General features: G+C 40.3%; 2 protein-coding genes across 3 annotated transcripts in view; both read left to right on the top strand.

Moving 5' to 3' along the window:
- LOC121957558 (fibrocystin-L-like) overlaps positions 1–15,912 on the top strand; it is a 54,294-nt gene extending 38,382 nt beyond the window's left edge. For both annotated transcript variants that reach the window (XM_088090305.1, XM_042506188.2), the window contains exons 49-77: positions 56–1,085; positions 1,865–2,056; positions 2,225–2,376; positions 2,763–2,922; positions 3,405–3,576; positions 3,737–3,825; positions 3,993–4,156; positions 5,216–5,345; positions 5,876–5,994; positions 6,212–6,341; positions 6,576–6,749; positions 7,236–7,339; positions 7,692–7,815; positions 7,950–8,071; positions 8,167–8,257; positions 8,397–8,545; positions 8,729–8,851; positions 8,945–9,056; positions 9,349–9,465; positions 9,594–9,759; positions 10,077–10,309; positions 10,518–10,682; positions 11,286–11,443; positions 11,619–11,754; positions 12,407–12,751; positions 13,432–13,583; positions 13,706–13,852; positions 14,678–14,831; positions 15,275–15,912. In XM_088090305.1, the coding sequence (XP_087946431.1) occupies positions 56–1,085; positions 1,865–2,056; positions 2,225–2,376; positions 2,763–2,922; positions 3,405–3,576; positions 3,737–3,825; positions 3,993–4,156; positions 5,216–5,345; positions 5,876–5,994; positions 6,212–6,341; positions 6,576–6,749; positions 7,236–7,339; positions 7,692–7,815; positions 7,950–8,071; positions 8,167–8,257; positions 8,397–8,545; positions 8,729–8,851; positions 8,945–9,056; positions 9,349–9,465; positions 9,594–9,759; positions 10,077–10,309; positions 10,518–10,682; positions 11,286–11,443; positions 11,619–11,754; positions 12,407–12,751; positions 13,432–13,583; positions 13,706–13,852; positions 14,678–14,831; positions 15,275–15,501 (5,337 nt within the window). In that variant the 3' untranslated portion in view covers positions 15,502–15,912. The remainder of the gene's footprint in view (positions 1–55; positions 1,086–1,864; positions 2,057–2,224; positions 2,377–2,762; positions 2,923–3,404; positions 3,577–3,736; positions 3,826–3,992; positions 4,157–5,215; positions 5,346–5,875; positions 5,995–6,211; positions 6,342–6,575; positions 6,750–7,235; positions 7,340–7,691; positions 7,816–7,949; positions 8,072–8,166; positions 8,258–8,396; positions 8,546–8,728; positions 8,852–8,944; positions 9,057–9,348; positions 9,466–9,593; positions 9,760–10,076; positions 10,310–10,517; positions 10,683–11,285; positions 11,444–11,618; positions 11,755–12,406; positions 12,752–13,431; positions 13,584–13,705; positions 13,853–14,677; positions 14,832–15,274) is intronic.
- Positions 15,913–16,446: 534 nt separating this feature from the next.
- Positions 16,447–21,272, top strand: gdf6b (growth differentiation factor 6b). Its single transcript, XM_042507180.2, has 2 exons — positions 16,447–16,902; positions 18,068–21,272. The coding sequence occupies exons 1-2, from the start codon at positions 16,557–16,559 to the stop codon at positions 18,958–18,960; spliced, it is 1,239 nt and encodes a 412-aa protein (XP_042363114.1). The 5' UTR covers positions 16,447–16,556; the 3' UTR covers positions 18,961–21,272.
- Positions 21,273–25,558: the final 4,286 nt, after the last annotated feature.

Raw genomic sequence — 25,558 nt, 5'->3', positions numbered from 1 at the left:
TATGACCACTCATGCACTAAATTCAAATGGTGAACATGATGCTTTTACGCCACAGGTCTTCCACGCAGGACAGGCCTTCAGGCTGGGACGTTATCCCATCCACTGGCATCTGATGGGGGACATCAACTACAAGTCGTACGTGCGGGGTTGTGCTATCCATCAGACCTACAACAGGGCCGTAACCATCCACAACACCCACCGTCTGCTGGTGGAGCACAACGTCATCTACGACATCATGGGTGGCGCCTTCTTCATCGAGGACGGCATCGAGACGGAGAACATCCTGCAGTACAATCTGGCTGTGTTTGTCAAACAAAGCACCAGCCTGCTGAACGACGACGTCACTCCAGCCGCCTATTGGGTCACCAACCCAAACAACATCATCCGCCACAACGCCGCCGCCGGAGGCACCCACTTCGGCTTCTGGTACCGCATGCACCAGCATCCAGATGGCTCGTCCTTTAACCGAAACATCTGCCAGAAAAAGGTTCCCCTCGGTGAGTTTTACAACAACACCGTACACTCTCAGGGCTGGTTCGGCCTTTGGATCTTCCAAGACTTCTTCCCCATGAAGGACGGACGTTGCAACTCCAAAACACCCGAGCCTGCTGTCTTCCGAGCCCTCACCACCTGGAACTGTGAGAAAGGTGCTGAGTGGGTTAACGTGGGCGCCGTGCAGTTCCATGACTTCCTCATGGTCAACAATGAGAAAGCCGGTGTTGAAGCCAAGCGCATCCTGCAGTGGGCAGTAAGCGGCTTCGGAGAGGAAGGAGGGGCGACGGTGTCCAACAGCACCATCGTGGGCCACGTGGACGAACTCCAACTGGGAGAAGACTACTGCACACACCGAGGTGTCATCGCGCCATTGGACGATGGCATGAGTGTCATTAACACCAAGTTCATCAACTTCGACCGGAGCTCTTGTGCAGCCTTTGGGGTGGCCAAAATCGATGGGACGTGTGTTGATCGTTGTGGTGGCTGGACGGTCAGGTGTAGTGGTATCAAGTACTTAAAAACAGCACACAAGGCCGCCTTCAGGTGGGAGCACGAGGTGCAGCTGGTGGACACTGACGGCTCCCTCACAGGTACTTTAGTCTCTTACTGTTGTTTTTTTTATGTATTGCACATATTTCTCACTTATTATGTTCAATCCATCTATCTTTTTTCAGGAAAAAGAGTTTTATTAAAGGATAAGTCAGGCATTATTCTGCATTTTTGTTATTGTCAACAAATATGTAGTGGGTTTACCCATTTTTGAAAAACCTGCACTAATTTCGGTTGGAAAATGGAATTAAACAGCCATGATAGACACAAGTAAATTTGACCTTTGCGCTGCTTTGCTAAGGATTTTTAAAAAACTTGTTTTGAGTATTGTTGGTAGCTGGATGGTGTATGTGGGATTGAGTCAAAGTAAACTACAAACCTCATGTCTGTGGTAATGAAGGAACATGTCATACATGTCATAAAAAATTTGTTTTTAATAGTTTTTGGATGACAGTGGAAGTGGCTGAGATGATGAAAATATATCAGGCTGTGGTACACATACTTTAACTTAACTCCTTAACTTGGAGTTCATTTGTACTTATTTATTTGGCCATTGCTCCAGCTGGGGCCCTTTGTTGCATTGCGTCTTATACCATGAACTTTCCATAAATGGAAAACTTGGTGGGTTTTTGTCTTTCATGATATTTTTTGAAGTATAAATATCACCCGATAATATAACCAGGAATATTAAGTGCCAGGCTGTAAAATTCACCATAAAACAGCACAGTTCAGGTTTAAAAATCAGGTTGTTGCAGCTCAGATGGGTTTGTCCCCCATCTCTGCATCCCACTAAACTCTGTGTCATCTGTTTGTTTTTAAGGAAACGTCGACTACAAAGTGGTTCCTCATAGCGAATTGCTGGACCCGGCTCACTGTTCACAGAGTGCTGAGTGGAGCGTGGGTTTCCCCGGCGCAGTGTGCGACAACACCGTCGACTTACATCGTTTGGCGTGGAACAACCCATCGCCGACCTCTCTGAAGGCCAAGGACGTCATCTTAACCAACTCACATGGTATTAAAACGCTTAAAAATGTACAGCTTGTTGCTGGAGAAGCAGTAAAAAAGATCTCTGTAATACTGCAGGAACAAAAAGCATCAGATTTACTAAAATATTAACCTTATATATAGATTTATCTGTTATTTGTATTGCTCAATGTGTATTTTTAACCCTTTGTTACAGGCACCAGTGTGGTTCCCTATTTGAAGAAGAGGATGACTCATAAGTTCGGCTGGATGGCGATGCTGCCCTCTGGAAAAACGTACAACTGGTACTTTGACGACATGGATCACATCACCAACATCACTTACAGCGCAAAATTCTACGGCTTCAGGGTACGTTAAAAACCTTCATATGATCGAAGTACATAATGATAACCAATTCTGTCTCTCTCTTATTTCATTCACTTATTATATTCTTGCATTTATAACACACTTTGTAATATAAAATAAATTAAAATACATTTTCTATTTATATGTATATACTTTGCAAAGTATTGTAGCATTTTTTGCATACTTCTTATTTCATATCTTTATTCTCTTATAATTTCTCTGTGCCTATATATATATTTACAGTATAAGAACAACCCGGGATTAATAAAGTATTGTTAAAAAATATAAGCAAGTAATAGGCCAATACTTTATAAATGTACAACACATTTCAAACCAATTTTCTGCCTATTAACTGAATTATTTTTTTTTTGTACTCCCCCCTCACACAGTCGGATCAGTATGTGATCATCAACCACAACTTCACGCAGAGTCCGGACAGATTCCGTATCATCGATGAGAGGAACGGCTCGTCTGCGCCGCTGAGCTTCAGCGATAACGAGAACGGAGACTGGTACTTTGACGACAGCTCCAACAACCTCTACTACATGAGTACGACACACGTTAATATGGATGTGTTGATTTTAATGCTTATTTAAATGATTTATTAATTACTTCAGACTTTTATTATGTAAAAATGCCAAATCTGATTTTAGCTTCTTTATATTTTTCTCAGTGAGGTTTTTTACTGTTTGTTAGACAAAAAAAGCTTATGATGGGCATTTTTTCACCTTTTTTTGTTTTACATTTTAGAAACTAAAAGACAGATAAACTGAAAATTTTTGTTATTGTACTCATAGATTTGGCAGCATGACTGTTGGCTTCTATAACACAATCAGGGACTTTTAAGTGCACATTTTATTGTCTGTTTTTGGAGAAAAAAATTGCCATCACAAAGTATTCTGCTTTATATGATTTAAATCATAAACACTATCTGAAATTAGTAATAGTAATAGTTTGTCCTTTGGATTATTTAACTAATTTTGACATAAAAGAAATTCAAACATTTAATGAGTAATTTGTTGTGTCTACAGTATCTGGGAAGACAAGTGCGCGCAGGCGTCGAAACAGCGTCGACCGCTCCACGGTGGACGTTCCAGTAAACTTCAGGGTCTTCCGCTGCTTCTACCCCGACTGCATCCCACCGACACCACCACCTCCAGCCACTCTCCCACCCTTACCCAGCCGCCGGCCCGACAACTTCATGTACGTTAAATCTCCTCTTCAACATGATATTCATGACCAGGAAGAAATTTACTCACTAGTTCAAATCATTTAAGTTTTTTTATTTATTTTTTTATCAGTTTTGCATTTACAAAACAGAGATATATAATAAATGTCCTTTTTTGTGTGTGTTTCTCTGTAGTCGGTGGTCTAATGCCTCTTTCTGGAAAAGTTCAGCTGAAAATAACTTTACTGTACCAAAAGAAGGTGCTGATGTGGTCATCCCATCAGGTAACGTTTGACAGAAAACACAAAAAAATGAGAACAAAAAACAAACATATGGTTGAATTAACCAACCAAAGAAAATGACAGCTAACACAGAAATGTTCATTACGCTGACAGTGTTGTTTTAGGACCAGATCTTGTCGTCGTAAACCGTCGTACTTGTCACATTACAGGTCAGTGGGTGGTTTTGGACAGCGACACTCCTCCCCTCAACAAGCTGACGGTCGTCGGAGTTCTTGAGATTCCGGACGACATGAAAAACTCGTCCTCCAGACCGGCTCGGGCTGCACCTGAATACAGCACCGTGGTGGTAGATGCTGTGTACATCTCCATCCAGGTCAGTGTCATCAGTAATCTGTCTCACTGCCTGATTTTCCAGATTATCACTCGAATAAATCTGTTTCATGCTGTAGTTGTAATTTTGAGTTTTACTTTCACTCTTAATGCTCATATGTGAGGAAGAGGCAGCCTTCCTCCAGTCTTTATTTTATAAGTTGAATTACTTAAAGGCTGTATGTAAAGAAAGCACAGGGACGTCTTCTCAGGTTCTCCATCACTTTAATGTCATTCATCAGTAGCACACTTTTGTTTCGTCACTTCACATCTTTCATAACAACATTATGTACAATATAGTGTATGAAATTTATTTGCCTAAATAAATCAGAGAAAAGCACAAGTTTCTCCACCAAATACATTTTTTAAACAAAAATAGCTCATCTTGCAGTAATATAAAGTGGCATCTTTACATTTACAGTATATTTGGAATATATTTCAGAAGGTGCCTGTCAACTTTTTAAAAAGTAATAAAAACTGTTTTTGTGTTAATAAATTTCAGTTTGTGTCCACCAGCAAGTGACAGCAGTAACAGTTAACAACGACTAACCAGAGAAACAGCACAGTGTCATCTGCGTAACGTTAAACTGTATCAATCATTGTGGAAGATGTTTTCAGACCTTTACTGAAGTAAAAGAAGGAATACTAGAGTGTAAAAAAAGGACATGGCTCACGGTTTGGGAAACTAATGAAACACTGCAAGTGTACATGAGGGTGAAAGCAAAAAAAGGCCCCTTGGTTTATAAAAGGTGGCATGGAAATAAAACTCCTCACAGTCAGTCACTGATTCTATCAAAATGACAAATAATTGAAAGAATATGAAAGAGTCAATGAATAGTGGTAAACAAAATGATTGGCCAAAAGAAGAATAGAAACAAACAAAAAAACAGTATTTGCCTCCAGATTTTAGTGAAGTATAAGTATAAATTAACATAAAGCAGATAAACATAAGTAGTGTTAAAGTATCCCACAATTGTATTTTGTTACATTTCACCGTTGAAATCAATAAATAATGTAATTTAAAGGAGACAGAGTTTGTTTAATGAGGTGATGTTTGTTTCAGGGCGGCAGGCTGATCGCAGGCTGGGACGACGAGCCGTTCAGAGGTGAGCTGCACATCAAACTGAGAGGAAACCACCGCACGCCGGACTGGCCGCTGCCCAACGGACCCAACCAGGGATCCAAAGTCCTGGGTGAGAAACCAGCGTCGATATCAGCTTCACCTGAACTAATAAAATGGATATTTGCGGCAGTCACAGAAATATTCATGAACATTTGTATTGAATTTTTTCTATATTTTCTTTAGACAGAAAAAAAAAAAAATAAAGACAAACAGTTACGTTGGAAAAAAGAGGAAGAAAATGACCAAAATTACATTCCAGAAAAGAAGAAATAACACAACTAATAACTTAAACTCGACTACATCCTTCAAGATATCCTAAGTAAATCATGAAAATATATTTAATAATATTATTTATGATAAATCAGGGTCCATTTATATTTTTTAAAATGACGAATGAAGTTAGATCTTGAGACATGACATTCTCAGATTGTGTGATATTTGAATAAAATGCTGTTACTGTTATTCTCAGTTGTTAATGTACAATTTATCACACACAATAAATGATGCCATAAAATAATAATCCCCAGGAGTTTAGACGGATGCTCTGTATGGCGTCACATGTTTGAGAAGTGACTCGGTGTGTGTTTTGCTGTGTCTCAGGTGTGTTTGGTACACTGGAGCTCTACGGACAACCTCTCAACGTTTACCACACCAAACTGGCTGCCACTGCGGACGCCGGATCCACCACTCTGACCCTGTCGAAGCCTGTCGACTGGCAGGTCAGCCGGCTTTTTATTACTTTTAACGCTGTGTTTGTTTGTTAAGTTATTATGTTCACCACATTTAGAGTAAAATGTATTATTATTATTATTGTTGTTGTTGTTGTTGTTGTTGTTGTTGTTGTTGTTGTTGTTGTTGTTGCTGTTGTTGTTATTGTTATTATTATTATATTATCATTTGTTTACATATCTGCTTGTGTGTTTGTTGTGTGTGCAGGTTGGAGGCGAAGTCGTCATCTCCACCTCCAGCTACAACACCTGGGAGACAGAAAAACGTGAGATCTCCGCAGTGTCCGCAGACGGCCGCATCCTGACCCTGAGCCAGCCTTTGACCCACACTCACATTGGTGAGTTCAACACCTGTAAAAGTCTCTAGAGCTGATGTTTAGCGCAGTAATTTGTGACATTTACTTATCTTATTGTCAGATTATAAATACTTGTTTGTCTAGTTCGATCTGTTGGGTTCAGATATTTATTAGAAACTCAGACTGCTTTTATCGACGTAGTGTGTGGTTTGTATTTTTATTGCACCGCGCTGAAATGGGCTCACAGACTGACCTCTGTTCTGTGTGTCTCTTCAGGTGAGACTCACTCAGTCTCAGGGACGTCGTTCTCCTACACTCTGGCTGCTGATGTCGGTTATGTGACCAGAAACATTAAGATCATCGGTGTCGAATATCCAGAAATGATGCAGGAGTCGTTCGGAGCCAGACTCCTGGTGGGCACCTTCTCCCGGGACGGCATCGACTATAAAGGTACTTTTTAAAAAAACATTTAGGTATAAAATGTGAAAAAATGTTGTATTCTTACAGAGCAGTATGTTGACTGTATGTATTGGTTTAATCAGCTGCAACTTGATAATTTAACATTAGTTTCAGACGTCTTAGGCCAGTTTAAAACTGCTGTTTTCCAAAAAGATTAAAATTAGGAACTTCTGCAGTTACATTTTCAGGAGGTTTGAGTTAGGTATGGTCCTTTTACAACCTTAAAACATCTTAGCATCTTAACTCGGCAAAAAATGAGGATCTTGCACTACCATTTTTTTCCATAATTCATTAATATGTAGTAGCTTTCATTCATCATCCACGCTCTTACTGATTATATTTATATTAATTTGTGTTGTTCCGACAAAATGAAGTGAATAGATGTATATACTGTATATTCTGCTCCATTATGTTTTCTGCCTTCACTCTCACTCAAACACACCGAGCACCTCATTGTTTGGTGTTTTATTCCTAAAGGCAAAGCTCAGATCAGGAACGTGGAGTTTTTCCAATCCGGTCAGGAAGGCTGGATCGACAGCACTGACCCTCGTTACTCTGTGGCCTTCCTCAACCTGGGAGAGGTGCAGCAACACACACACACACACACACACACACACACACACACACACACACACACACACAGACAAGTAATTGATTAGTCAGGATTTTAAACATATTAAACACATGTTTGCATGATATTCTTTTCAGATTGGTTTTATAAGAAGTATCCAGCATATTGCAATATAGATGAAAATGGGGGGAAAAAGGCTCTCAAAAATAATGGATTTTTTAGTTATTATGCAGTTCAACTATAAAAAAAAAATAATTTTAAGTATTTTAGTCAAGTAAAAGTATATATTTTTATATGAAAATAATTTTAAAATGTTGCATATTAAATTTCTAAAAATGACTGTTGTTTTTTTCTGTGGTTAGGAGGGTAGAGACACATATATTCAGGGCTGTGCGTTCCACAACGGCTTCTCTCCAGCTATCGGAGTCTTTGGGACGGAGGGACTGAACGTTGATGATAACGTCGTGCACCACACCGTGGGAGAAGGTAAACACTAAACTGTTTTTATCAACGTGATTAAGACATGGTAGCAGACTATTCAAATTAAATGAGGTCAGTGACTTTCCCCAGCACTGAACGAGAAACTCTTAAAAGTACTGAGTTTGTATCCCTTTGTGCAGCCATCAGAATTTGGGGCGACATGATAAAACTGCGGAGAAACCTGGTGATGATGTCACTGTGGCCGGGATCATATCAGGACAGAGAGGAGCCTTTCAACTACCTCTGGAGTGCCGCAATCGAGGTCCGTCCTCTAAAAATACAACATCAACAACTCACACTGAAAAAATCTGCTGCTGAATTTATGATCTTTGCTGTTTTTTGTTTTTGTTTCTTCAGGTCAACGAGGGGACGAATGTTGTGCTGCAGCATAACATCGTGGCAGGTTACGAGAGAGTCGCTTATCGCATCAATGGAGAACCATGTCCAGGTGACAAGTGACATTTTGTGTGTTTTCTAGTCGTCAGGTTACATTTCATCGGTTTCTACATAAAATCGTGAATGCTCACTAAGGAGAAAGAGGCAGAACAGAAGTCCTCAAAGATGTTTTGCCTCTGTGACGTCTGCAGGTCACGTTAACGAGAATGAGAGGTGGATCCATAACGAGGCTCACGGCGGTCTGTACGGAGTCTATCTGAACAGAGACGGTCTGCCCGGCTGCAGCCTCATCCAGGACTTCTTCGTCTGGAGGAGCTTTGACTACGGCATCTACTTCCAGGTTTCAACACTGAACTTCTTCCATTTCTGTGATTAATCCATCCACGAGGCAATGCTCTGACTTCGAACTGAGTTTTGGATTCTGGGGAAAATAAAGAAAAAGAGACACAAAATTAAGATTATCTGGATAATTAACAAGAAATGACTACAGATCCTCATCTTCCTCTTCCTCTCACCCTCACAGACCATCATGGATGTTATTGTTTCCAACGTGACCCTGGTCGACAACGGGATGGGCATCATGCCTCTCATCTTCGCTCCTCCTTCTCTCTCCCACGCGTTCGCCGATAAAACTGCACATGTTCAGGTGACTCATCGTTTTTATCACGTTATTTATGTAGCACTGACATTTTTTTTATTACTGACTGAATTCAAATTCTTCTTGTTCATCTTTTTCCAGAATTCATTGATTGTTGGCAGCAGCCCGAACTTCGACTGTTCAGCCACTTTGCCCAGCAACGACTTCAATGTGGAAATCACCGAAGGCCACCGAGCCCCGAGACCTCCGAAAGGTACAAACGGATATCCCCAAAACATGCAGCTCAGCCCAAAAGTAGTCCAAGAACTGGTCTCAAGACCACGAATACTGTACTTTGAAATTCTTAAACTGAGAAACTGGTATAAAGGGTTTGAACAGGCTTTAAAAGGTCTTGAAAATTTTGGGATTTGCCTTGAAAGAACAAGTTTAAGTCTCTCAGCTCACATCCTTCTGATAATTTGGAGACAGAGATTTGTTTTGATACAGAAACAGTTTTTAGAATAAGAAACTGAAAAATGACTTTGTGGCTTTTTTTCTCTGTGCAGGCGGCAGATCTGGAATCTGTTGGCCGAATTTTGGATCTGAACAAAACAAGGCTCCAACTAAGCCACATCACATAAACAACAACTACAACGCCATCAAAGGACTGATGATCGTCAGGGGTGAGTTCAGGCTCTGAGCTTGGACTCGTGGCAGTGATGTTGTAACGTTTGCCGTGAAAAAAAACTCTTCACATTGATTTGAAGACAAACATATTCTTTATTCCTCATTCCTCTTGCTTCCTCTGCAGACACGACTTTTGTCAGTTTCAAAGACGTCTGCACCGGCGAGAGGAACATCATGTTCATGACTAACCCGCTCAACGAGGACCTGCAGCACCCTATACAGGTTTCCAGCATAACGATGATCGACAGCACAGAGGACGACAGAGTCTTCATCCACAGGCCTGATGTCAGGTCAGTCATTGTACAAAAAAATGGAGAAACAAATTATACACCTGGATACTCCTCTGAGTTAGGTTTGCACTAGGCAGCTAAACCAAGCCAAATTTAAGAAAAGAAAATCCCATCCCATCTTCCCAAAGGACAGGATATTTGCATTGTTCCAGCAGCAAAGGGTTTGTTGTAAAAGAAGTATCGGCAAAAAAGAACAAACAAAAGCAAAAGATAATGATAAACATTTCAAAAAAGCAAAAATGTGAGATTTTTTTACATGAATATATGAACTTTTAAAAATCAGTATAACATCAAAATTAATGTCTTTTGTTGTTCAGCAAAGTGAACCCATCCGACTGTGTGGACATGGACTGCGACGGAAAGAAGAAAACCATGCTGAGAGATCAGGATGGTTCGATGCTGGGTTCAGTGGGAACTGTGGTGCCCCAGTCTGAGTTTGAGTGGGATGGTGATTCCAGGAGGGGGCTGGGCGACTACCGCATCCCGAAAGTCATGCTCACTTTCCTCAACGGCAGCCGCATCCCCGTGAACCAGGTCGCTCCGCACAAAGGTAAGTAGAGGAGAAAATGTCACTAAGAATGAAAATCAGATTATGGAGTAAAGTTTATTGGTTTAATTTTGTGTTTGGAGTCCCTGCAGAGTCTAAAGTTTTGTTGCTAAATATCAGAGACAGTAGAAGAAGAAACATTAAACCTCTGCGTCTGTATCAGAAAATAAACACATTTTCCAAAATGCCGCGTTGCTTCTTTTGTCCTCAGGTGTGATCAGAAAGGACTGCACGTACATGAGTTCCTGGCAGAGCTACAAGTGTTTCGGGTTGAACTACAGGATGCTGGTGATCGAGAGTCTCGACGCGGACACAGAGACCAGACGTCTGTCCCCGGTTGCTGTGCTCGGAGACGGCTTTGTGGATCTGATCAACGGTGAGACGATTCCTACTGTTCTGACGTAACTAAAACCCAGAAAATCAATCAATACAAAAAAAGAGAGAATGGATTTATTTCCAGAAGAAAAACAAATATGAAATTTGTCTCGCATCCTAGGACATCAAGTTTCACATAAATACAAAAAATATTAAAACAACAAAATCATAAAATAAATGCTACAAATCACAACAAAATTTACAAAAAGTGTATGCAGTGCAACATATTACTCATTAAAATTTACATTCATTATTCAACCCAGGCTGCTCAAAAGATTTAATAGATCAACAGACTGATGAATAAAAATGAATAAAATCTCCCAACCTCTGCAGTCGAGCCTGTACATTTCTAAATCTTCTGCGTTATAGCAGGAGCTGATATTCCTTAAATAACATGTGAGAACAGTCAAACGTAATATTACCAGCAACTCAACATTATTTTAGTGTATGCTGTTTAGAAACTGACCAGCGCACTTGACCCACAATCTTTGAGTAAATACACCTCAGTTCAGCCAGTTTCGCTTTAAGCTGAACGGAGAGAAAACGGCTCTGATTCCATTGCTGCGTAACACGCTTTAATCCAGCTGTGCGTCTCTGCGTGCAGGTCCTCAGGATCACGGCTGGTGTGCGGGCTACACCTGCCAGAAGAGAGTGTCGCTCTTCCACAGCATCGTGGCCACCGGTCACTACTTTGATGTGTACTTCACGAGCGTCAGCCCGCAGAAACTTCGCCTCATGATGCTCAACTCTGATCCGTCTGAGGTGGGTGCACATCACGGAGAACACTAAACATGATAATCTGCAACATTAACAGCTTCATTTCACATTTTCTGTTTAATTCCAAAAATGTTTTTCACTTAGATGTGACTCCTTGACTTAAACATATGTATCTTCAGTTATTGGGAGTTTTTCAGTTTTTGTTTTTTAATGTGTGCAGAGCGTCGTGGTGTCAGTTTTCTACTCAAAGCCGCAGCGGTACGATGTGTACGTTGACAACAATCTGGTTGCTCCAACAAACGCTGATTGGAACGCCGACAAGACCGACTACACCCTGATGAAGCCCTCCTATGAAGGTACTCTGCTTTACACAAGCAGATAACGCCTACAGTATTTTTTAACCCCTTGATACTTGAGCAAATTGGCTTGATTTCTTTCAAAAACATAAGAGGATGAGAAGAAACTGAACAAAAAAAGTAACTAGAAACTAGTAAAGAAAATTGCATATAAAATGATAATAATTTTTTTTTTCTTCCCATAACATGATTTTAAAAATAATTAAGAGAATTATAAATATAATTTTCTGGACATTTTTCCCTCTTTTTAAAAATATTTTGTATTTTTCAACATATTCAAACAAGGCACTCACAAACTGACAGCACAAAAAAACAATTTAAATTATGAATAACTCAAAAATAAATAGACAATAAAATTAAATTTTATGTAACAATTTTTTCCCTATTTTTTGACTCATTTTTTCAGTTTGCAGGTTATTTCCTGCCACCTTGCTCATTAAACATTTACTGCAGTTTCCCTTTAATATTTATTTGTGAGATAAGGGAGTACTTGAGAATAGTTGTTTTGTCAATTTATGGTTTTAATATTTAATTGAAAAATATAACAAACAAAGAACCATAAAGAGAAGTATTTGGTAAAACAGAAAATGGAGTGTCAAATTAGCAAATTAATTCAGCAGTCATATTTTATGTTTTTCCTTTATCCCTTCAGGTCAATACGTCCCCAAACTGAACGCCACTGCGGGCACCAATTTCTTCGACCAGGACTACAAGATGCTGAAGGTGTTGGTGAGAGGCTCTCAGCCGGTGGAGGTCCGAACCGCCCCGGTTCTCATCCTCGCGTTCGACCTGCCCGCCATGACTGAGGACGAGTTCTTCGGAGACAGCCTGATTCAGAACCTCGCTACGTTCCTGAAAGTCCCCGCAAATATGATCCGAATCACCAACATCATCCGGGGGGATGGAGGCGCACGGCGCAGGAAGAGATCCATGGGCCTGAAGGTGGAGGTAGAGATCAAGAAACCTCCAGTGCAGCAAACCACCAACACCACCAACGGTGAGTCGGACGGTCTCGTTTCTGAGCTGATGGTTGCGTTTTAATTGAATTTGTAGAGATTTAAAGAGACAGTTTTCGTGTACCTGTAGTGCTGTTTATCACTGTAGATTGTTCTGGTGTGAGCTGTCGAGTGTTGGAGATATCAGCCGTGGAAATATCTGCCTTCTCTTCATTTAAATGGCACTCGGCTTGTTGTGCTCAAAGTGCCAAAAAAATACATTTGAAAAAGTCAACAGCAATGTCTCTTTCCAGAAATCATGGCCTGATTACTCAAGATTATCCACAGACCTTGTTGTAAGCAGGTCATGGAATTTCACAATCACATTTTCCAGGCCTGGAAAAGTCATTGAATCAGTAAAAAAGCAGTAATGAAACAGTTATGGTTTTGGATAACCTTCCACAGGATGCCATAACATCAAATTTATTGACATAACGTAGCTCTGATATGCATCAGTTAGCCTGTAACTGAAAATACAGTTACGGGCTAGCAGGGCAAGAAAAAATATTATGGATCTTGAAAAGTCATTGAAAAGTCTTGAAATTTTGTCCATGAAAATGTGTGGGAACACTGTGTAGTGCAATGTCATGATTTTTCAGTGAACTGACTTTAAATGTCTAATATTTGAACATTTGCCCATAAATTCAGATTTTTGTAAAATCTGTCCCCTTTGTCCTCACAGACGAGGAGGACTTTGAGTTGCTGAAGAACATCGCCGATGATCTGGGACAAGCAGCAGTTTCCGGAAACCTTAGTCAGTCCATCGGCTTCAACGTCTCCTCGATGGGCATCATCCCTCCTCCTCCTCCATCGTCTGACCCTGACTGGAAAGATGTGAGCGTCGACGCTTAATCTCTTTTTTTAATAATTGGTTTTATGAAACCAATCTTATGATTATGTATCAGTTTTACATTTGGACTCACTGGTTTCATGCTTTTCTTGCTTTTAAATCTCAGGAGGCCGAAGAAGAAGTAACAAGAGAGGAGCCGAAGGTGAGCTACATGAGCAGCGTGAGCAGCCTGCTGCTGATGGAGGAGCCGATCGTCGGGGAGTTTGTGGGTCCTCTGTACCAGCAGCCCAGTCTCAAGGCTGTGGATGAGCAGGTGAGGCAGCGGCTACAGCTGCATGCACGCATCCTCTATTATTCTTAGTAAGACAATATTCTGAGTTTGATGCGGGTGATATAAACAGCATATTCTGTATGAAAATTCCAAATTAAGAGTCCATTTTTCTGCATTTTTGTTTAATCTTTTCCAGCTCAGCTCCTACAATTCATACTGTTAAGTCCAAAATAATCTGCCATTGAATCCCATTCAAACTGCAAATTTTTGATCCTGCATCCATCAAAGCATAAAAACATGCATTGTTTTATATCTGGGTGTCATTCTGGGCTTTTTGCCTCAGAATTTGTCGTTTTTACCATATGTGGCATATGGAGAAAATACATGTCATTTCCACTGGGTGTACTGTCACAATAAATGTTCATGCTAAGCATTAACAGATCCCAGGCTGTGATAATCAAAACAAATCTGCTTTGCATCGAGTGCATTAAAAATAATTCATTTTTTTATGTTTTTTCATCTAAAAACATAGTGGCATCATGAAAAAAACTGGCATTTAAAGGGTTAAAATTCTGCAAATTAATGAATCTTTGATATTTAAAATTAGGACTGACGTTGGTAAAAAATAATAAGAATAATAATTGAAAATAAAAATATTAAGGTAAATATTTGTGTAGCCTGGTTTTGAAAATCACAGTGAGTATTTGACACTGTACAAATAATAATGTATAAAAATGAATCAAGCTTGATTTTGAAAAGCTCGTTTTGTGCACAGAGCAACGCGAGTGTGTGTAATATTAAACACGTTTGATACTAATGTTGGAGTAGTTTCTGTCTGTAAACGCTGATCTGTGCTGTTGTCTGCAGGGTAACTGCGTCTCTGTGGGAGTGACGTCGCTCGCTGTAACAGCCAGCCTGAAGGACTCCAGTGGGAACGATGTGGGCGGACTGGAAGGAAACACCACCATCCTGTTCAGCACCTGCTGGGCGAACTTCACAGACCTGTCCATTCAGGACAGCGGTACGTCTGCGTCACCCTTTTTAAAATCAATCAGTACTTATAAACTGTGGTATTCTTGCAAGTCAAGACACGAAGGTAAAAAAATTAATTAATAAATATCACCATAAAACTTCCCCATTTAGTGATTTTTTTTTCAATTTTATGTTGAAATATACAATTATGGTATTATCTAATAAAACATCTGAACAAAGATAAACACCTCAATGTGAAAATTGGACCATTTTTTTGTACACCAGTTTGAAATAAGACATGTAATGGAAGCAAAAAAAATGACTGGTGCATGAAAACATTATATTTTCACCTGGTTTCTTTCACTTCTTTCACTTTAAGGATATCTCCAAAACAGTATTTATAAAAAGAAAAATGTCACAGAAGTGCTGGGACATTAAGAAAAAAGCATGCAGCACGAAACACCACAATACTGACTCTTCCTCTCCCTGCAGGTGCAAACATGACCATGGTCTTCACTCTGAACGAGTGGAGCGCCAAGTCACGAAAATTCTCCGTCAAAAACCTCCCAACCACCCAGAGCCCGACCACAGACGGCCCAAAGACCACCACAGATGACAGCATCTTCAGCTCCAGCGCCGCCGTCACCGCCGGCAGTCTGTGTCTGGTCAGCGTCATCTACGCTGTGGCCTGCTGCTCCGACGGCGTCCCCATATGTTAAATCTTTGAAGTTCACAGAGTTTTATGAAGGATACTTCAACAAATATTCACTTTAACTTAACGCAAACAAGCAAATGTAATCCTTCATTATATCATGCACATGGCTTTTTTGTTTTTTTCCTTTTGTGTGTGTTTTTTTTTTTTTTTTAATTATTGGGATGTGGTTAAAATGTCTCAACACTCATAAACCAAAGTTTAAATCCAAAGCACCCACTCTCTTCTACTGCTCTGTTTTCTTTTTAAGGTCTTTTTTTTATTATGTGTGAATGTTTATAACAACACTTCAGGTGTAAGATCCATAAAGATTTTCTATTTTAAAACAGGTGCAATAGGTGTTTAACTTGAATCTGTCACAAGATGAAGGATGTTATATTCTCTTTTCAATAAATTCTATTTTTCATTGATGAAAACATTTTTATTGCATCTGTGTTTTTATTCATCAATCAATAACAGTTGATTGTGCAGACTCTGTCCATGGTGCTGAAGGACGCGGATTGGTTGAACGTTTCCTCTTTTTTTGCAGCAGCAGATGTGTTTGCGCATCACTAGAGGGCGGGAGACTCCGTGGTAAATCCTAAAACCAAAACGCACTGAGGCGCTGCTGCAGTAACATTGAAAGTTTTGCTTGAACAGAGAGAAACTTATAAAACTGAGAAAAGAAAAAAAAACTACAAATGTTGAGCCATTTTGAACAAGCAGGTTTTGTGTTTGAAACTAAAATGCGTAAAAGCACCAGAAGCTAAGGATCATCCTTTCAGCGCACATCTGCCTCCTCAGGAGGGAGGTGACAGCCGACAGAGGAACAATTAGTTTTACAGCCTTAATTTGCGCCCTCTATTTAGCCTTAACGATAACAGTACAATGTGGGCGTGTTCTCGTCCCCCCTTTTTCTCTAACTTTTGCACCGCCTGTCCTCCGGAGCTGTGCGCACTTTGCGGAGCAGCCACTTGCTGCAGAGTGGATGCAGAGTTCAGCTCCGGCTTTGCCCGTGGTCCCCTCCACCGCCCCGGCGGCCACCGCTCAGCCTCCGGCTCTGATCCAGGGCGAGAGCAGAGGATGGATCTCTATCACTTTGCTTTCCTCTGCGGCGCTCTCGTGTTTATTTTGGAAATCCCCTGTTTTCACTCTCTTGCCATCTTCCCTCCAGCTGCGCCGAAGAGCAGCAAGGTGACGAGGATTTTTGATGGACAAGAAGTTTCCAAGTTTTTTAAGGAGTTTTACGCGCCGCCATCCATCGACAGAAGCAATAAAGCGACATCTAAAGACTCAGTGGAGCCTCATGACTACATGCTGTCTATTTACAAGACCTTCTCCACGGCGGAGAGACTGGGACTCAACGCCAGTTTCTTTCGCTCCTCAAAAGCTGCCAACACTATTGCAAGTTTTGTGGATCATGGAGAAGGTATGAGGAGCTGTACTGTGTGTATGTGCGCGTACATGTGTGTGTGCCTGCAGGTAGGACTGATTTAACAGCCATGACTCATACTTTGTCTCCCAGATTAACTCAGTGCAGACAGTAGTGGGATTTTTCCTGTCAGATTCCTCATCTGTGCACTGTAAAATGTTAAGTAAATGCAAAAAAAAAAAAAAAAAAACCATAGGAAACTTTTCGTGAAAAAGGTAAGTATTTATAACTATTAGTCTTAAGTTATGTTTTATATCCAGCTGTACTTAAAATTTGTTTCAACTTAAAAATAACAAATGAAATTAACTTGTTCTTTCTTAGTCTGACTTAATTAAACAGCTGTTTTGTAGAATTTAGGTAACCGATTGCCTTCAGTCACTGGTTCCAAACTGGTTCAGCTGCTGAGTCCAGATTTCTCCTCAGCCATTAACATTAACACATTAAATTACCACATATTCAATTTTATCTGAGAAAATGTCAATAACAATGAAATAAAACATATTGCAAGAATAAAGGGCAAGTTGTTAAAACCGTGGGCATTTCTAGGATTTGAGCACATTGGGGGAGAAAAATCCCAAATATTTAAATAAAACATGGCCTCCAAACCCCTTGACATGTTTTCTTTTAAATTATATTTTATATATTTTTATTTAAAAATTTTGGTGACTAATTTTTATTTAAAAATTTTTGGTTATTTTTTGTTTGTTTGTTTGTTTGTTTTTTAATTGGGGATCTTCTTTTTCTCTAAAATGTGTGAATTCAGTAATTTTTTTTTTTTTTTTTTTGCTTTTTTGTTTCAATTTTTAAAGAAAACATGCCTTCCAAAATCTGGGCCCACCAAAATAAAAAAATCCCCCAAAATGACACAATTTATCACAGCCAGAAACTGTAAAAATAGAAATTATCATTGGATTTTCACATTTCTGACAAGTTGTCATTGTTATGTGAAAACTTCACATTATTAAGTAAATGAACAAATATTTAAGTCAGTTTATTAATGATATATGAAGTATATGTCTGTGTTACTTAGGTAAATTCTTTACATGTACTCTTTTCTCCAAGATTTTGTGAAGTAAAATCAGCTTGTCAGATTTTACAGTGTGGTATGTACATCATCCCCGCGAGAATGCATCTGACCCTGCTGTTTTAATGCTTTCCACAGATGACCTCCCACTCTCCCCTCTGAGGAGACAGCAGTATCTGTTCGACGTCTCAACGCTCTCCAAAAAGGCGGAGGTGCTGGGAGCCGAGCTCAGAATATACACCAAAGCGTCTGGGAATTTCAGGATATCGGAAACAGAGCCCGTGGACATCCAGCTCCTCTCCTGCCACGACCAGCAGCTGCTCGACTCCAAAACACTGGACCTGCAGGATTCCCAGGGGCCCAAGTGGGAGGTGTTGGACGTGTGGGAAATATTCAAAGAGCAGCATCACCAGAGCCAGGGGAAGCACTTCTGCCTGGAGCTCAGGGGCATGCTGGACAACCCGGAGAGGGAGCTGGACCTGCACCTCCTGGGCCTGCACCGGCACGGCAGGCCTCAGCAGAAGAAGGCCATCTTGGTGGTGTTCACCAGGTCCAAGAAGAGGCAGACGCTCTTCAGCGAGAGGAGAGAGGGGAGAGCGTTGCTGGGTCTGGAAAGAAAGGTCAAAGAAAGGGGCCCTGGTGCCAAAACCAGCAGGAGGAGGAGGACGGCTGCGTCCAAAACGCGCCACGGGAAGAGACATGGCAAGAAGTCCAAATCCAGGTGCAGCAAGAAGCCGCTGCACGTCAACTTCAGAGATCTCGGCTGGGACGACTGGATCATCGCCCCGCTGGATTATGAAGCGTACCACTGCGAGGGGGTGTGCGACTTCCCCCTGCGCTCCCACCTCGAGCCCACCAACCACGCCATCATCCAGACTCTGATGAATTCGATGAACCCCAGCAACATGCCCCCCAGCTGCTGCGCCCCGTCCAAACTCAGCCCCATCAGCATCCTCTACATCGACTCAGGAAACAATGTGGTCTACAAACAGTACGAGGACATGGTGGTGGAGTCTTGTGGCTGCAGGTAGTGGATCCGACCTCACTATGACCTCGTCTGATTTGTGGGAATCGAACAGCATTACAGTCTGTGGTGACGAGGCTGCAGCTGAACCAAGGAAAGATGGAGACTTAAAAACTTAGTGATGCATTTTCTAACCATGCACCTACCAAGGTCATGTTTAATACCTCATTTTTTCAGTATGTTGACTGCATATTCATGGATATATGAGAGATAAACTTGTTAAACTTTATATAATCTGTGTCACCAAATCAACAAAAGGTTTTAAAGAAGAGTTCAACATTTGGCATTATTTACTTTCTTGCTGAGATTTACATGAGAGGATTGTTACGCTCACTTGTCTGCCTCATGCCCCCAGGAAAGCTGCTCTCCCTTGGAGCAGTTTTCTCACAGTGGTCCTTTGCGGTATTGCAGCAAAAAAAATCCCCTGCAGCCCAGACAGCGTTGTCCCCATAAACCACCATTGTGAGAGACGTCTGTTTATCTGTTGACAGGACGACTCAGACTAAAAACAAGGCCAATTATGACTCTTTCTGTCATGATTTTTGAGTCATGGTGGTTTTATATTTCCCAGAGCCGAGTGGGCTGCGAAGTAAACCCGGAAGCTAGAAACCTTTTTTGGCGTAGGCGCCATTTTTGTTCTGCCGTCTATTATTAAAGTCCATGGTCTATAAATAAATCTGCGGCCAGAAGCCAGTTGGCAAAGCTTAGCATAAAAACTGGAAACAGGAGGAAACAGCTCACCTGGCTCTGTCCAAATGTAAAAAAAAAAAGTTATGCATAAAATCAAAGGTTGTAGTTTTTCTACTTAAGTTTTTATGCACAAACTTTTAAGCTGCAGTCAGCAGCAGATGAGCTTACAAACCACAGACATAGACATAACATTAATGGATGAAGCTATTGTTATGGAAAACATCGGTTTGAGGAGTGGTGGATCTGACTGGCAACCTGAGGACACTATCTGCAGCCAGCCTGTCACTAAAGCGGCCTGCCCTTAATTATCAGTAACTTTAAGCTTTAATACATAAAAAGTGCAGTTTTCATGAATGTTGAAATTAGCTATAGCGACCAAAACTATATTTCTGCTGTTAAATTTTAACATGGGGCTCTATGGGGATTAACTCACTTTTGGAGCCAGCCTCAAGTGGACATTAGAGGAATTGCAGTTTTTGTCACGTGCATTTTGGCTTCACTTCTTAGCTCTAGACGTTGCTGCTTGATACAAACCCAAGAATGATATCAGTCTTCTTATTTAGCTCTCAGCAAGACAGCAAATCATTTGCAAAAATGCTGAAGTATTACTTTAAAAGAGGCATTATGTATCCCCCATTTAAGATTTTTTTTTAATCTCATATAATTATTGTCAGCGGAAAAGTAAAACACTTTTGATCCTTTTGCCACCCACAGTTTGGCCTGTGGGACACTAAATTTTAATGAGCTATGAAAATAACATGAATATGATCATTTAATATATGTGATATTAAATGACACTTTTGTGGCCCAATTCTTCTTCTAACTGAATGATAAACTTCAGGTTAACATTTTTCCCATGATGGACGTCTCGCGTGACTTCTCTGCCAGGAATAAAAAGCAGATTTTCGGCACTTGACATGGCCTACGACTCAGGGAACGTCCTCGAGTGCTGGAGAGAACGTGAAGTCCTTTTTTCTCCAGATTGAACCACCATCTGTACATCTGACAAAAAAACAAAAAAAACAGCGCAGGGTTTCTCACCAGTTTACTTTTTCATTGAGGAGATGCATAATTTTGTCTGTGATGCACTGATGTTCAGAGGTACCATGTGTAAATATTTGGAAATGATAATTTATGTTCTATGATAAGTTATTTCTTTTCTTTTTATCGTCCGCTTTGTTCTAGACGGCATGAGTCACACATCTGGATGTTCAGGTTCAAATAAACACATGTGGGTAATGTTTTGGTAATGAAACGTGACAGCCATGATCTGGTCACAGACTGTGAATATTATCAATGTTTCTGTTGTATAAAACACACAGGAAATAATTATTCACCAAAGAAATAGATATATTTTCTTTGTTTGGTGAACTCTTTTTTTAGGCTGTACTGTTGTTTAAAACATTAGTGCCACATTTTAGCCTCTTATATTTTGTTTTGTATTATTTACTGGAGTCTGAAAATAATATATTCTAATGATTGTTACTGTCAGTAACATAAATTCATCTCTGTTCTCCTTATTACAGCAGAAAATGTATTTTTACACAGTAAAATAATCAGTAAAATTGTTTAACCAAATTAATCTATTCTTATAAACTGTGTGAACTGTAAGATGTTTAGAGAAACAAGCAAATTAAAATGTCTTTAACTTAACATCTTGTTGAAGTGTGAAATTTCCTAAATATTTTATTTATTTATTTTTGTTATTTTACTAACACTTACTGTGTCACAATGTCCCACTCATTACTCATTAATCAGAGCAGTTAATTATCAATGAAGCCAGAAATTAACAGCTTCTTTTGGGTCAAATCAGTTGATCATTGAAAGTTAAAGTTCTGCAGAAATTCAAAATGCTCTTTCAGTTCAACGGACCAATGCTTGAGAACAACAAACCAGATATGTTGCTGTGTTTCCAGCATTTTTTTTAGCCAAAAAAGTAAGTGTTTTTCAGTGACCTATTGCTTTTTTTTTTAGTGCCACAAAGAGGTGGTTGTTTTCTACTGAGACAGCTGTGTTTCCATTTCCAAAAAATGGCTGTATTTCTTACAGACATCAATGCATCTCCTATTGGAGCAGTGCTATTGCTGCATTTCTCACATCTCAAGTGGTCAAATATCACCAGTTTGTCAGTGGACTTCCGCTTTTACATATTACACCACCAGTACCATCCGGCGGCATATCATACAGCTGCAAAAGCGTCCGTATTTGACGACTTTGGAGTGAGAACAGGCTGACTTTTCCTGCTGGGAGAGTGACCCAAAAAGCAGGTGTTTTTTAGTGATACATTGCTGCATTTCTTGCCAAGATGGTCTTCAGTGGTCTGCAGCTTGGCAGGCGTCTTGCCCAGTTGACAAGTTGTCCATCACCCCCTCCACCTCACAGTGATAATAACTATGTTACTTTATTTTATTTATTTATTTATTCAATTGTTTATTTGATAGGGACAATGCAAATGAACGGATGTAACGGATGTTTCACCTGTAGTGATCATAGCTATTGCTAGTTTCCAATTCCTATCCTGAGTGAGGCTTTCAGTAAAGAAAAAGTAAAAAAAAGGTATCAAGGTTACATACAATAGCATGCATACCATTACAGTTATTATAGAAATATATACATGGATATGATACATATGAGTTGTGCAGATGCGTTTTTGTGGTTTCTAGAAATGTACATTTTCTTCTGCCGACTGGGCGGCCAACTCTCAGCAAGAAAGCAAATAATGGATTTACCAAAAAGCCAAAATGTTCCTTTAAGAGACGGAAAGTATCAGTTGTATGCGACTTTTCCAGACGTCAAAAAATGTGGAGCGGAAGTTGTCGTCCTCGTTGTCGTTGGATGTGCATTCAAACCTGCTACTGATCAATATAAACACGTGGCGAGGAGCCTAAAGACGCATTCGTTTCCTCTGCGGTGTCGAGGGGACGAGCGGGCGAGCGACAGTCTGCAGGGTGAAAACAGGGTCAGCAGACGAGTGGAGAGAGCGCCATCTTCCCCGGGTGGGTGGGCTGTGTGTCTCCGAGGTCGCTGGGGCAATATGTGACAAACAAATTGGTGTGCAGATGTAGTGACAGACCCCCCCCCCCTTTAGTCTAGAGCCACACTGGGTCCCCTGCCTCACAGACAATGGCGGTGGAGGATCTCAACATCAGATTAAGCCTGGCTTTTCCTCACCGGGGTCAAAGGTCAAGTGGGGCATTGTCTCCGGACATTAAACGACGTCCCCCTTAGAAAAAGCAGCAATCAAGAAGGGAGGGCGAGGGGAAGGAATGTGTGTGATGCTCTGTGAGGGTCGCTGTGGCCCCCCCTCAAACAACAAGGTGAGATATAAAAAAGGGGCGTCCGGTTTGAAGCAGCTGCTCTGAACAGCCAGCGGAGGACAAAAGACTGGAATGTGGCGTCTCTATAGCGGCGTACGGAGGCGTTTCTGCACTGTCTCTCACTGTGGCAGATTTGCAGCGAGATGGAGAAAAAATATTTGCAGGGGAAACAAAGCCGGGTGTAAATCGAGTGCAGGATTGTTATCAGAGAGAAGAGGGGGGAGAATCACTGGGAGCTTGTTTTTTTTTTCGTGATGTTAAATGTTTCACACATGTCCACAGTGCAGTCGAGAGGAGGAGAAGGGATAAAGAGCGAGCGCAGGGCCCGAGATCTCGATAAAGATCTTTTACAACATGTGATGTGAGTCCAAGAAATCTCTGTCAAAGAAAGAAAACTTTCCCCTCATGTATTTATTTGATATAAATCCAACACGTGTCTCGCTTGTTTGCTTTGAGTCCACAAGCGAAAGTGATGTTTTGTCATCTTGACCTCTGTGTTTGCTCCGGTAAACGCAGGGTGGAAATCCTCAAAGCGCTCTGACTGACACACGAGGGAACAGACCTGTTACTGCTGTTTGTTGAGTAAACCTTCGTGACTTCTCGTGTGTCGTCTTTGCTGCTGGGTTTTGCTCTTTCAGTTTTGCCTTCACCGAATGCCCGGTTGGCTTTAATTTGATGATTTGAGGATGCCTGGAAGTCTCCAACAACAAAAAAGTAAAAGCTTTATAGATATCTTTTATATCCAGACATTTTTTAACAACATTAAAATGATTATATCGCAATACGAGGGTTTTCATTGAAGATCTGCACAAAACTTAAGCCTTATTTTCCAATTTTTGATAAAATTGATACGTAATGGCTGCTCCTTCCATTGAGTGATCTTATGCGACTTCTCTTGTGATAAAAATCCAAAAAAGCATATTTTTGCAATAACGGTGCAGTGTTATCTAGGTTTTATGAATTACTGGACGCTGAATTTTAAAGGTTGGATGAACACTGATCCACCAAATATTTGTAAAACAGGTCACACGCACTATAAAGAATTGTGTTTTTTGTTTTGTTTGACCCATAATAAAATTAAGTGAGCTTCTCTTCACGATAGTTTTCTGAACATTTCCTTCAGTTTGGCCTTCATTTAAGTAATAAGGAAGCGGGTTAATTAAAATTCAATGATTTATGCAGAAGTGGTGGGATTAAACAAATTTGAGCTTCTTCTCACTTCTTTTCATTGTCTGCAAATATTACTTTTTTTGTTTGTGCTTGTTTATATAATCATATCTCTTTATTTTTTACATGTCTGAAATAAATCAAATGAGAAAAATCAACTATTTTTATTTCAGAGATGCTCGGTGATGTCTCAGCCTGTGTGTGTTGACTGATGCAGATTTAGGAGAGAAGAGGGATTATACGGCTGAGTGAGAACGTAAAGCGACAGAGGAGGAGGAGGTCAGACAGGTGAGTCCTCCGAGGGTGACTGCTGCTGACAAACAGCGTCTTCTTAAATGTCACTTGAGACAACAGAAGTCCTCTCAGAGTCTGGATTAGTGTCTTTGTTGTGGTGATGTTATATAAACACTTATCACAGGTAACTGACTCACTGTGTCCTCACATTATTATTAAAGTCTTGAACATTAAACTCTGAATTGATGTTTCAGGAAATAAAAACATGATGCTGGAAATCCCCTGACATTTTCAAAGATGTTAACATTGAAAGTGTTTTTCTGAGTTGTCTCTGTGTTTTTCTGAGTTGTCTCTGCAGCTGGTTGCAGTGCTGCTCATAATCTGGAGTAATCTGCATCAGATGTGAGGATTTCCCCCATGTCTGTTTTTGTATTGCAGCATTTTTAGGACAAATTAACACCACATTAAAATGTTTTTATCAACCTCTTAAAACCTGGAAGGACATCACTTATCTTGTGCAGATTTCAGACACATTTCACAAGTATTTAAAGTTTGAACTCAGAACAAAATGGTTTGATTTTGAAACATCACAACACAACGCAATCAGTAATTTGGTGAGAAATGTTTCACAAATAGCAATAAATTGGTATATTTCGGATTTTTTTTAAAAGGTAGGGGGAAATCATAATTTTCAAAATTACGTTTAAAATTACATCACAGAATTGTGATAATTTTATGCACTTTTTCTAAGTCTTGTTTGCCTTGTTTTGTTTTTCCTTTTTTAAAAACAAATTATCAGGTATATTTATTTTTACTAATTTCTGCTCATTTTTATTTCTTCCTCCGTTGCTCATTGCCCTCCTCCCGGGTTTTAAAAGAAGTAAAGCCCGTGTTTTTAGGTTTCAAAGGATGAATCTGAATGCTGGTGTGTGTGAGGGTAGTTTGTGAACTCACTACAAACTTCACAGTGTGCAGTTTGGACTTTTGAAGCTTCTCCAGCTTAATCAGCCGCACCTGCCCTCCATCAGCTGACTGACGCACACCTGTGCAGCTCCACACCAGGTGAAGTCAATCAGTCTCTTACTTTGAGTTTGGTTGATGTTTTAGAGTTGCTGAAACCATGCATTGCACCCCAGTTAAAAATGTGTTGATTTTCCATTTTATGAAATGTTTGAGTAAAACCTTTGTCCTTTTTCC

Source organism: Plectropomus leopardus, chromosome 17, assembly GCF_026936395.1.
Source record: "Plectropomus leopardus strain MGB_pleo_1.0 chromosome 17, ASM2693639v1, whole genome shotgun sequence".
Lineage (NCBI taxonomy): Eukaryota > Metazoa > Chordata > Actinopteri > Perciformes > Serranidae > Plectropomus > Plectropomus leopardus.
This window is presented reverse-complemented; position numbering and strand designations above follow the sequence as displayed.

Coding starts and splice junctions, on each gene's coding strand:
- gdf6b (XM_042507180.2), top strand. CDS start 16,557: ATGGATCTCTATCACTTTGCTTTCCTCTGCGGCGCTCTCGTGTTTATT. Junction 16,903..18,067: donor TTTTGTGGATCATGGAGAAG/GTATGAGGAGCT, acceptor TGCTTTCCACAG/ATGACCTCCCACTCTCCCCT.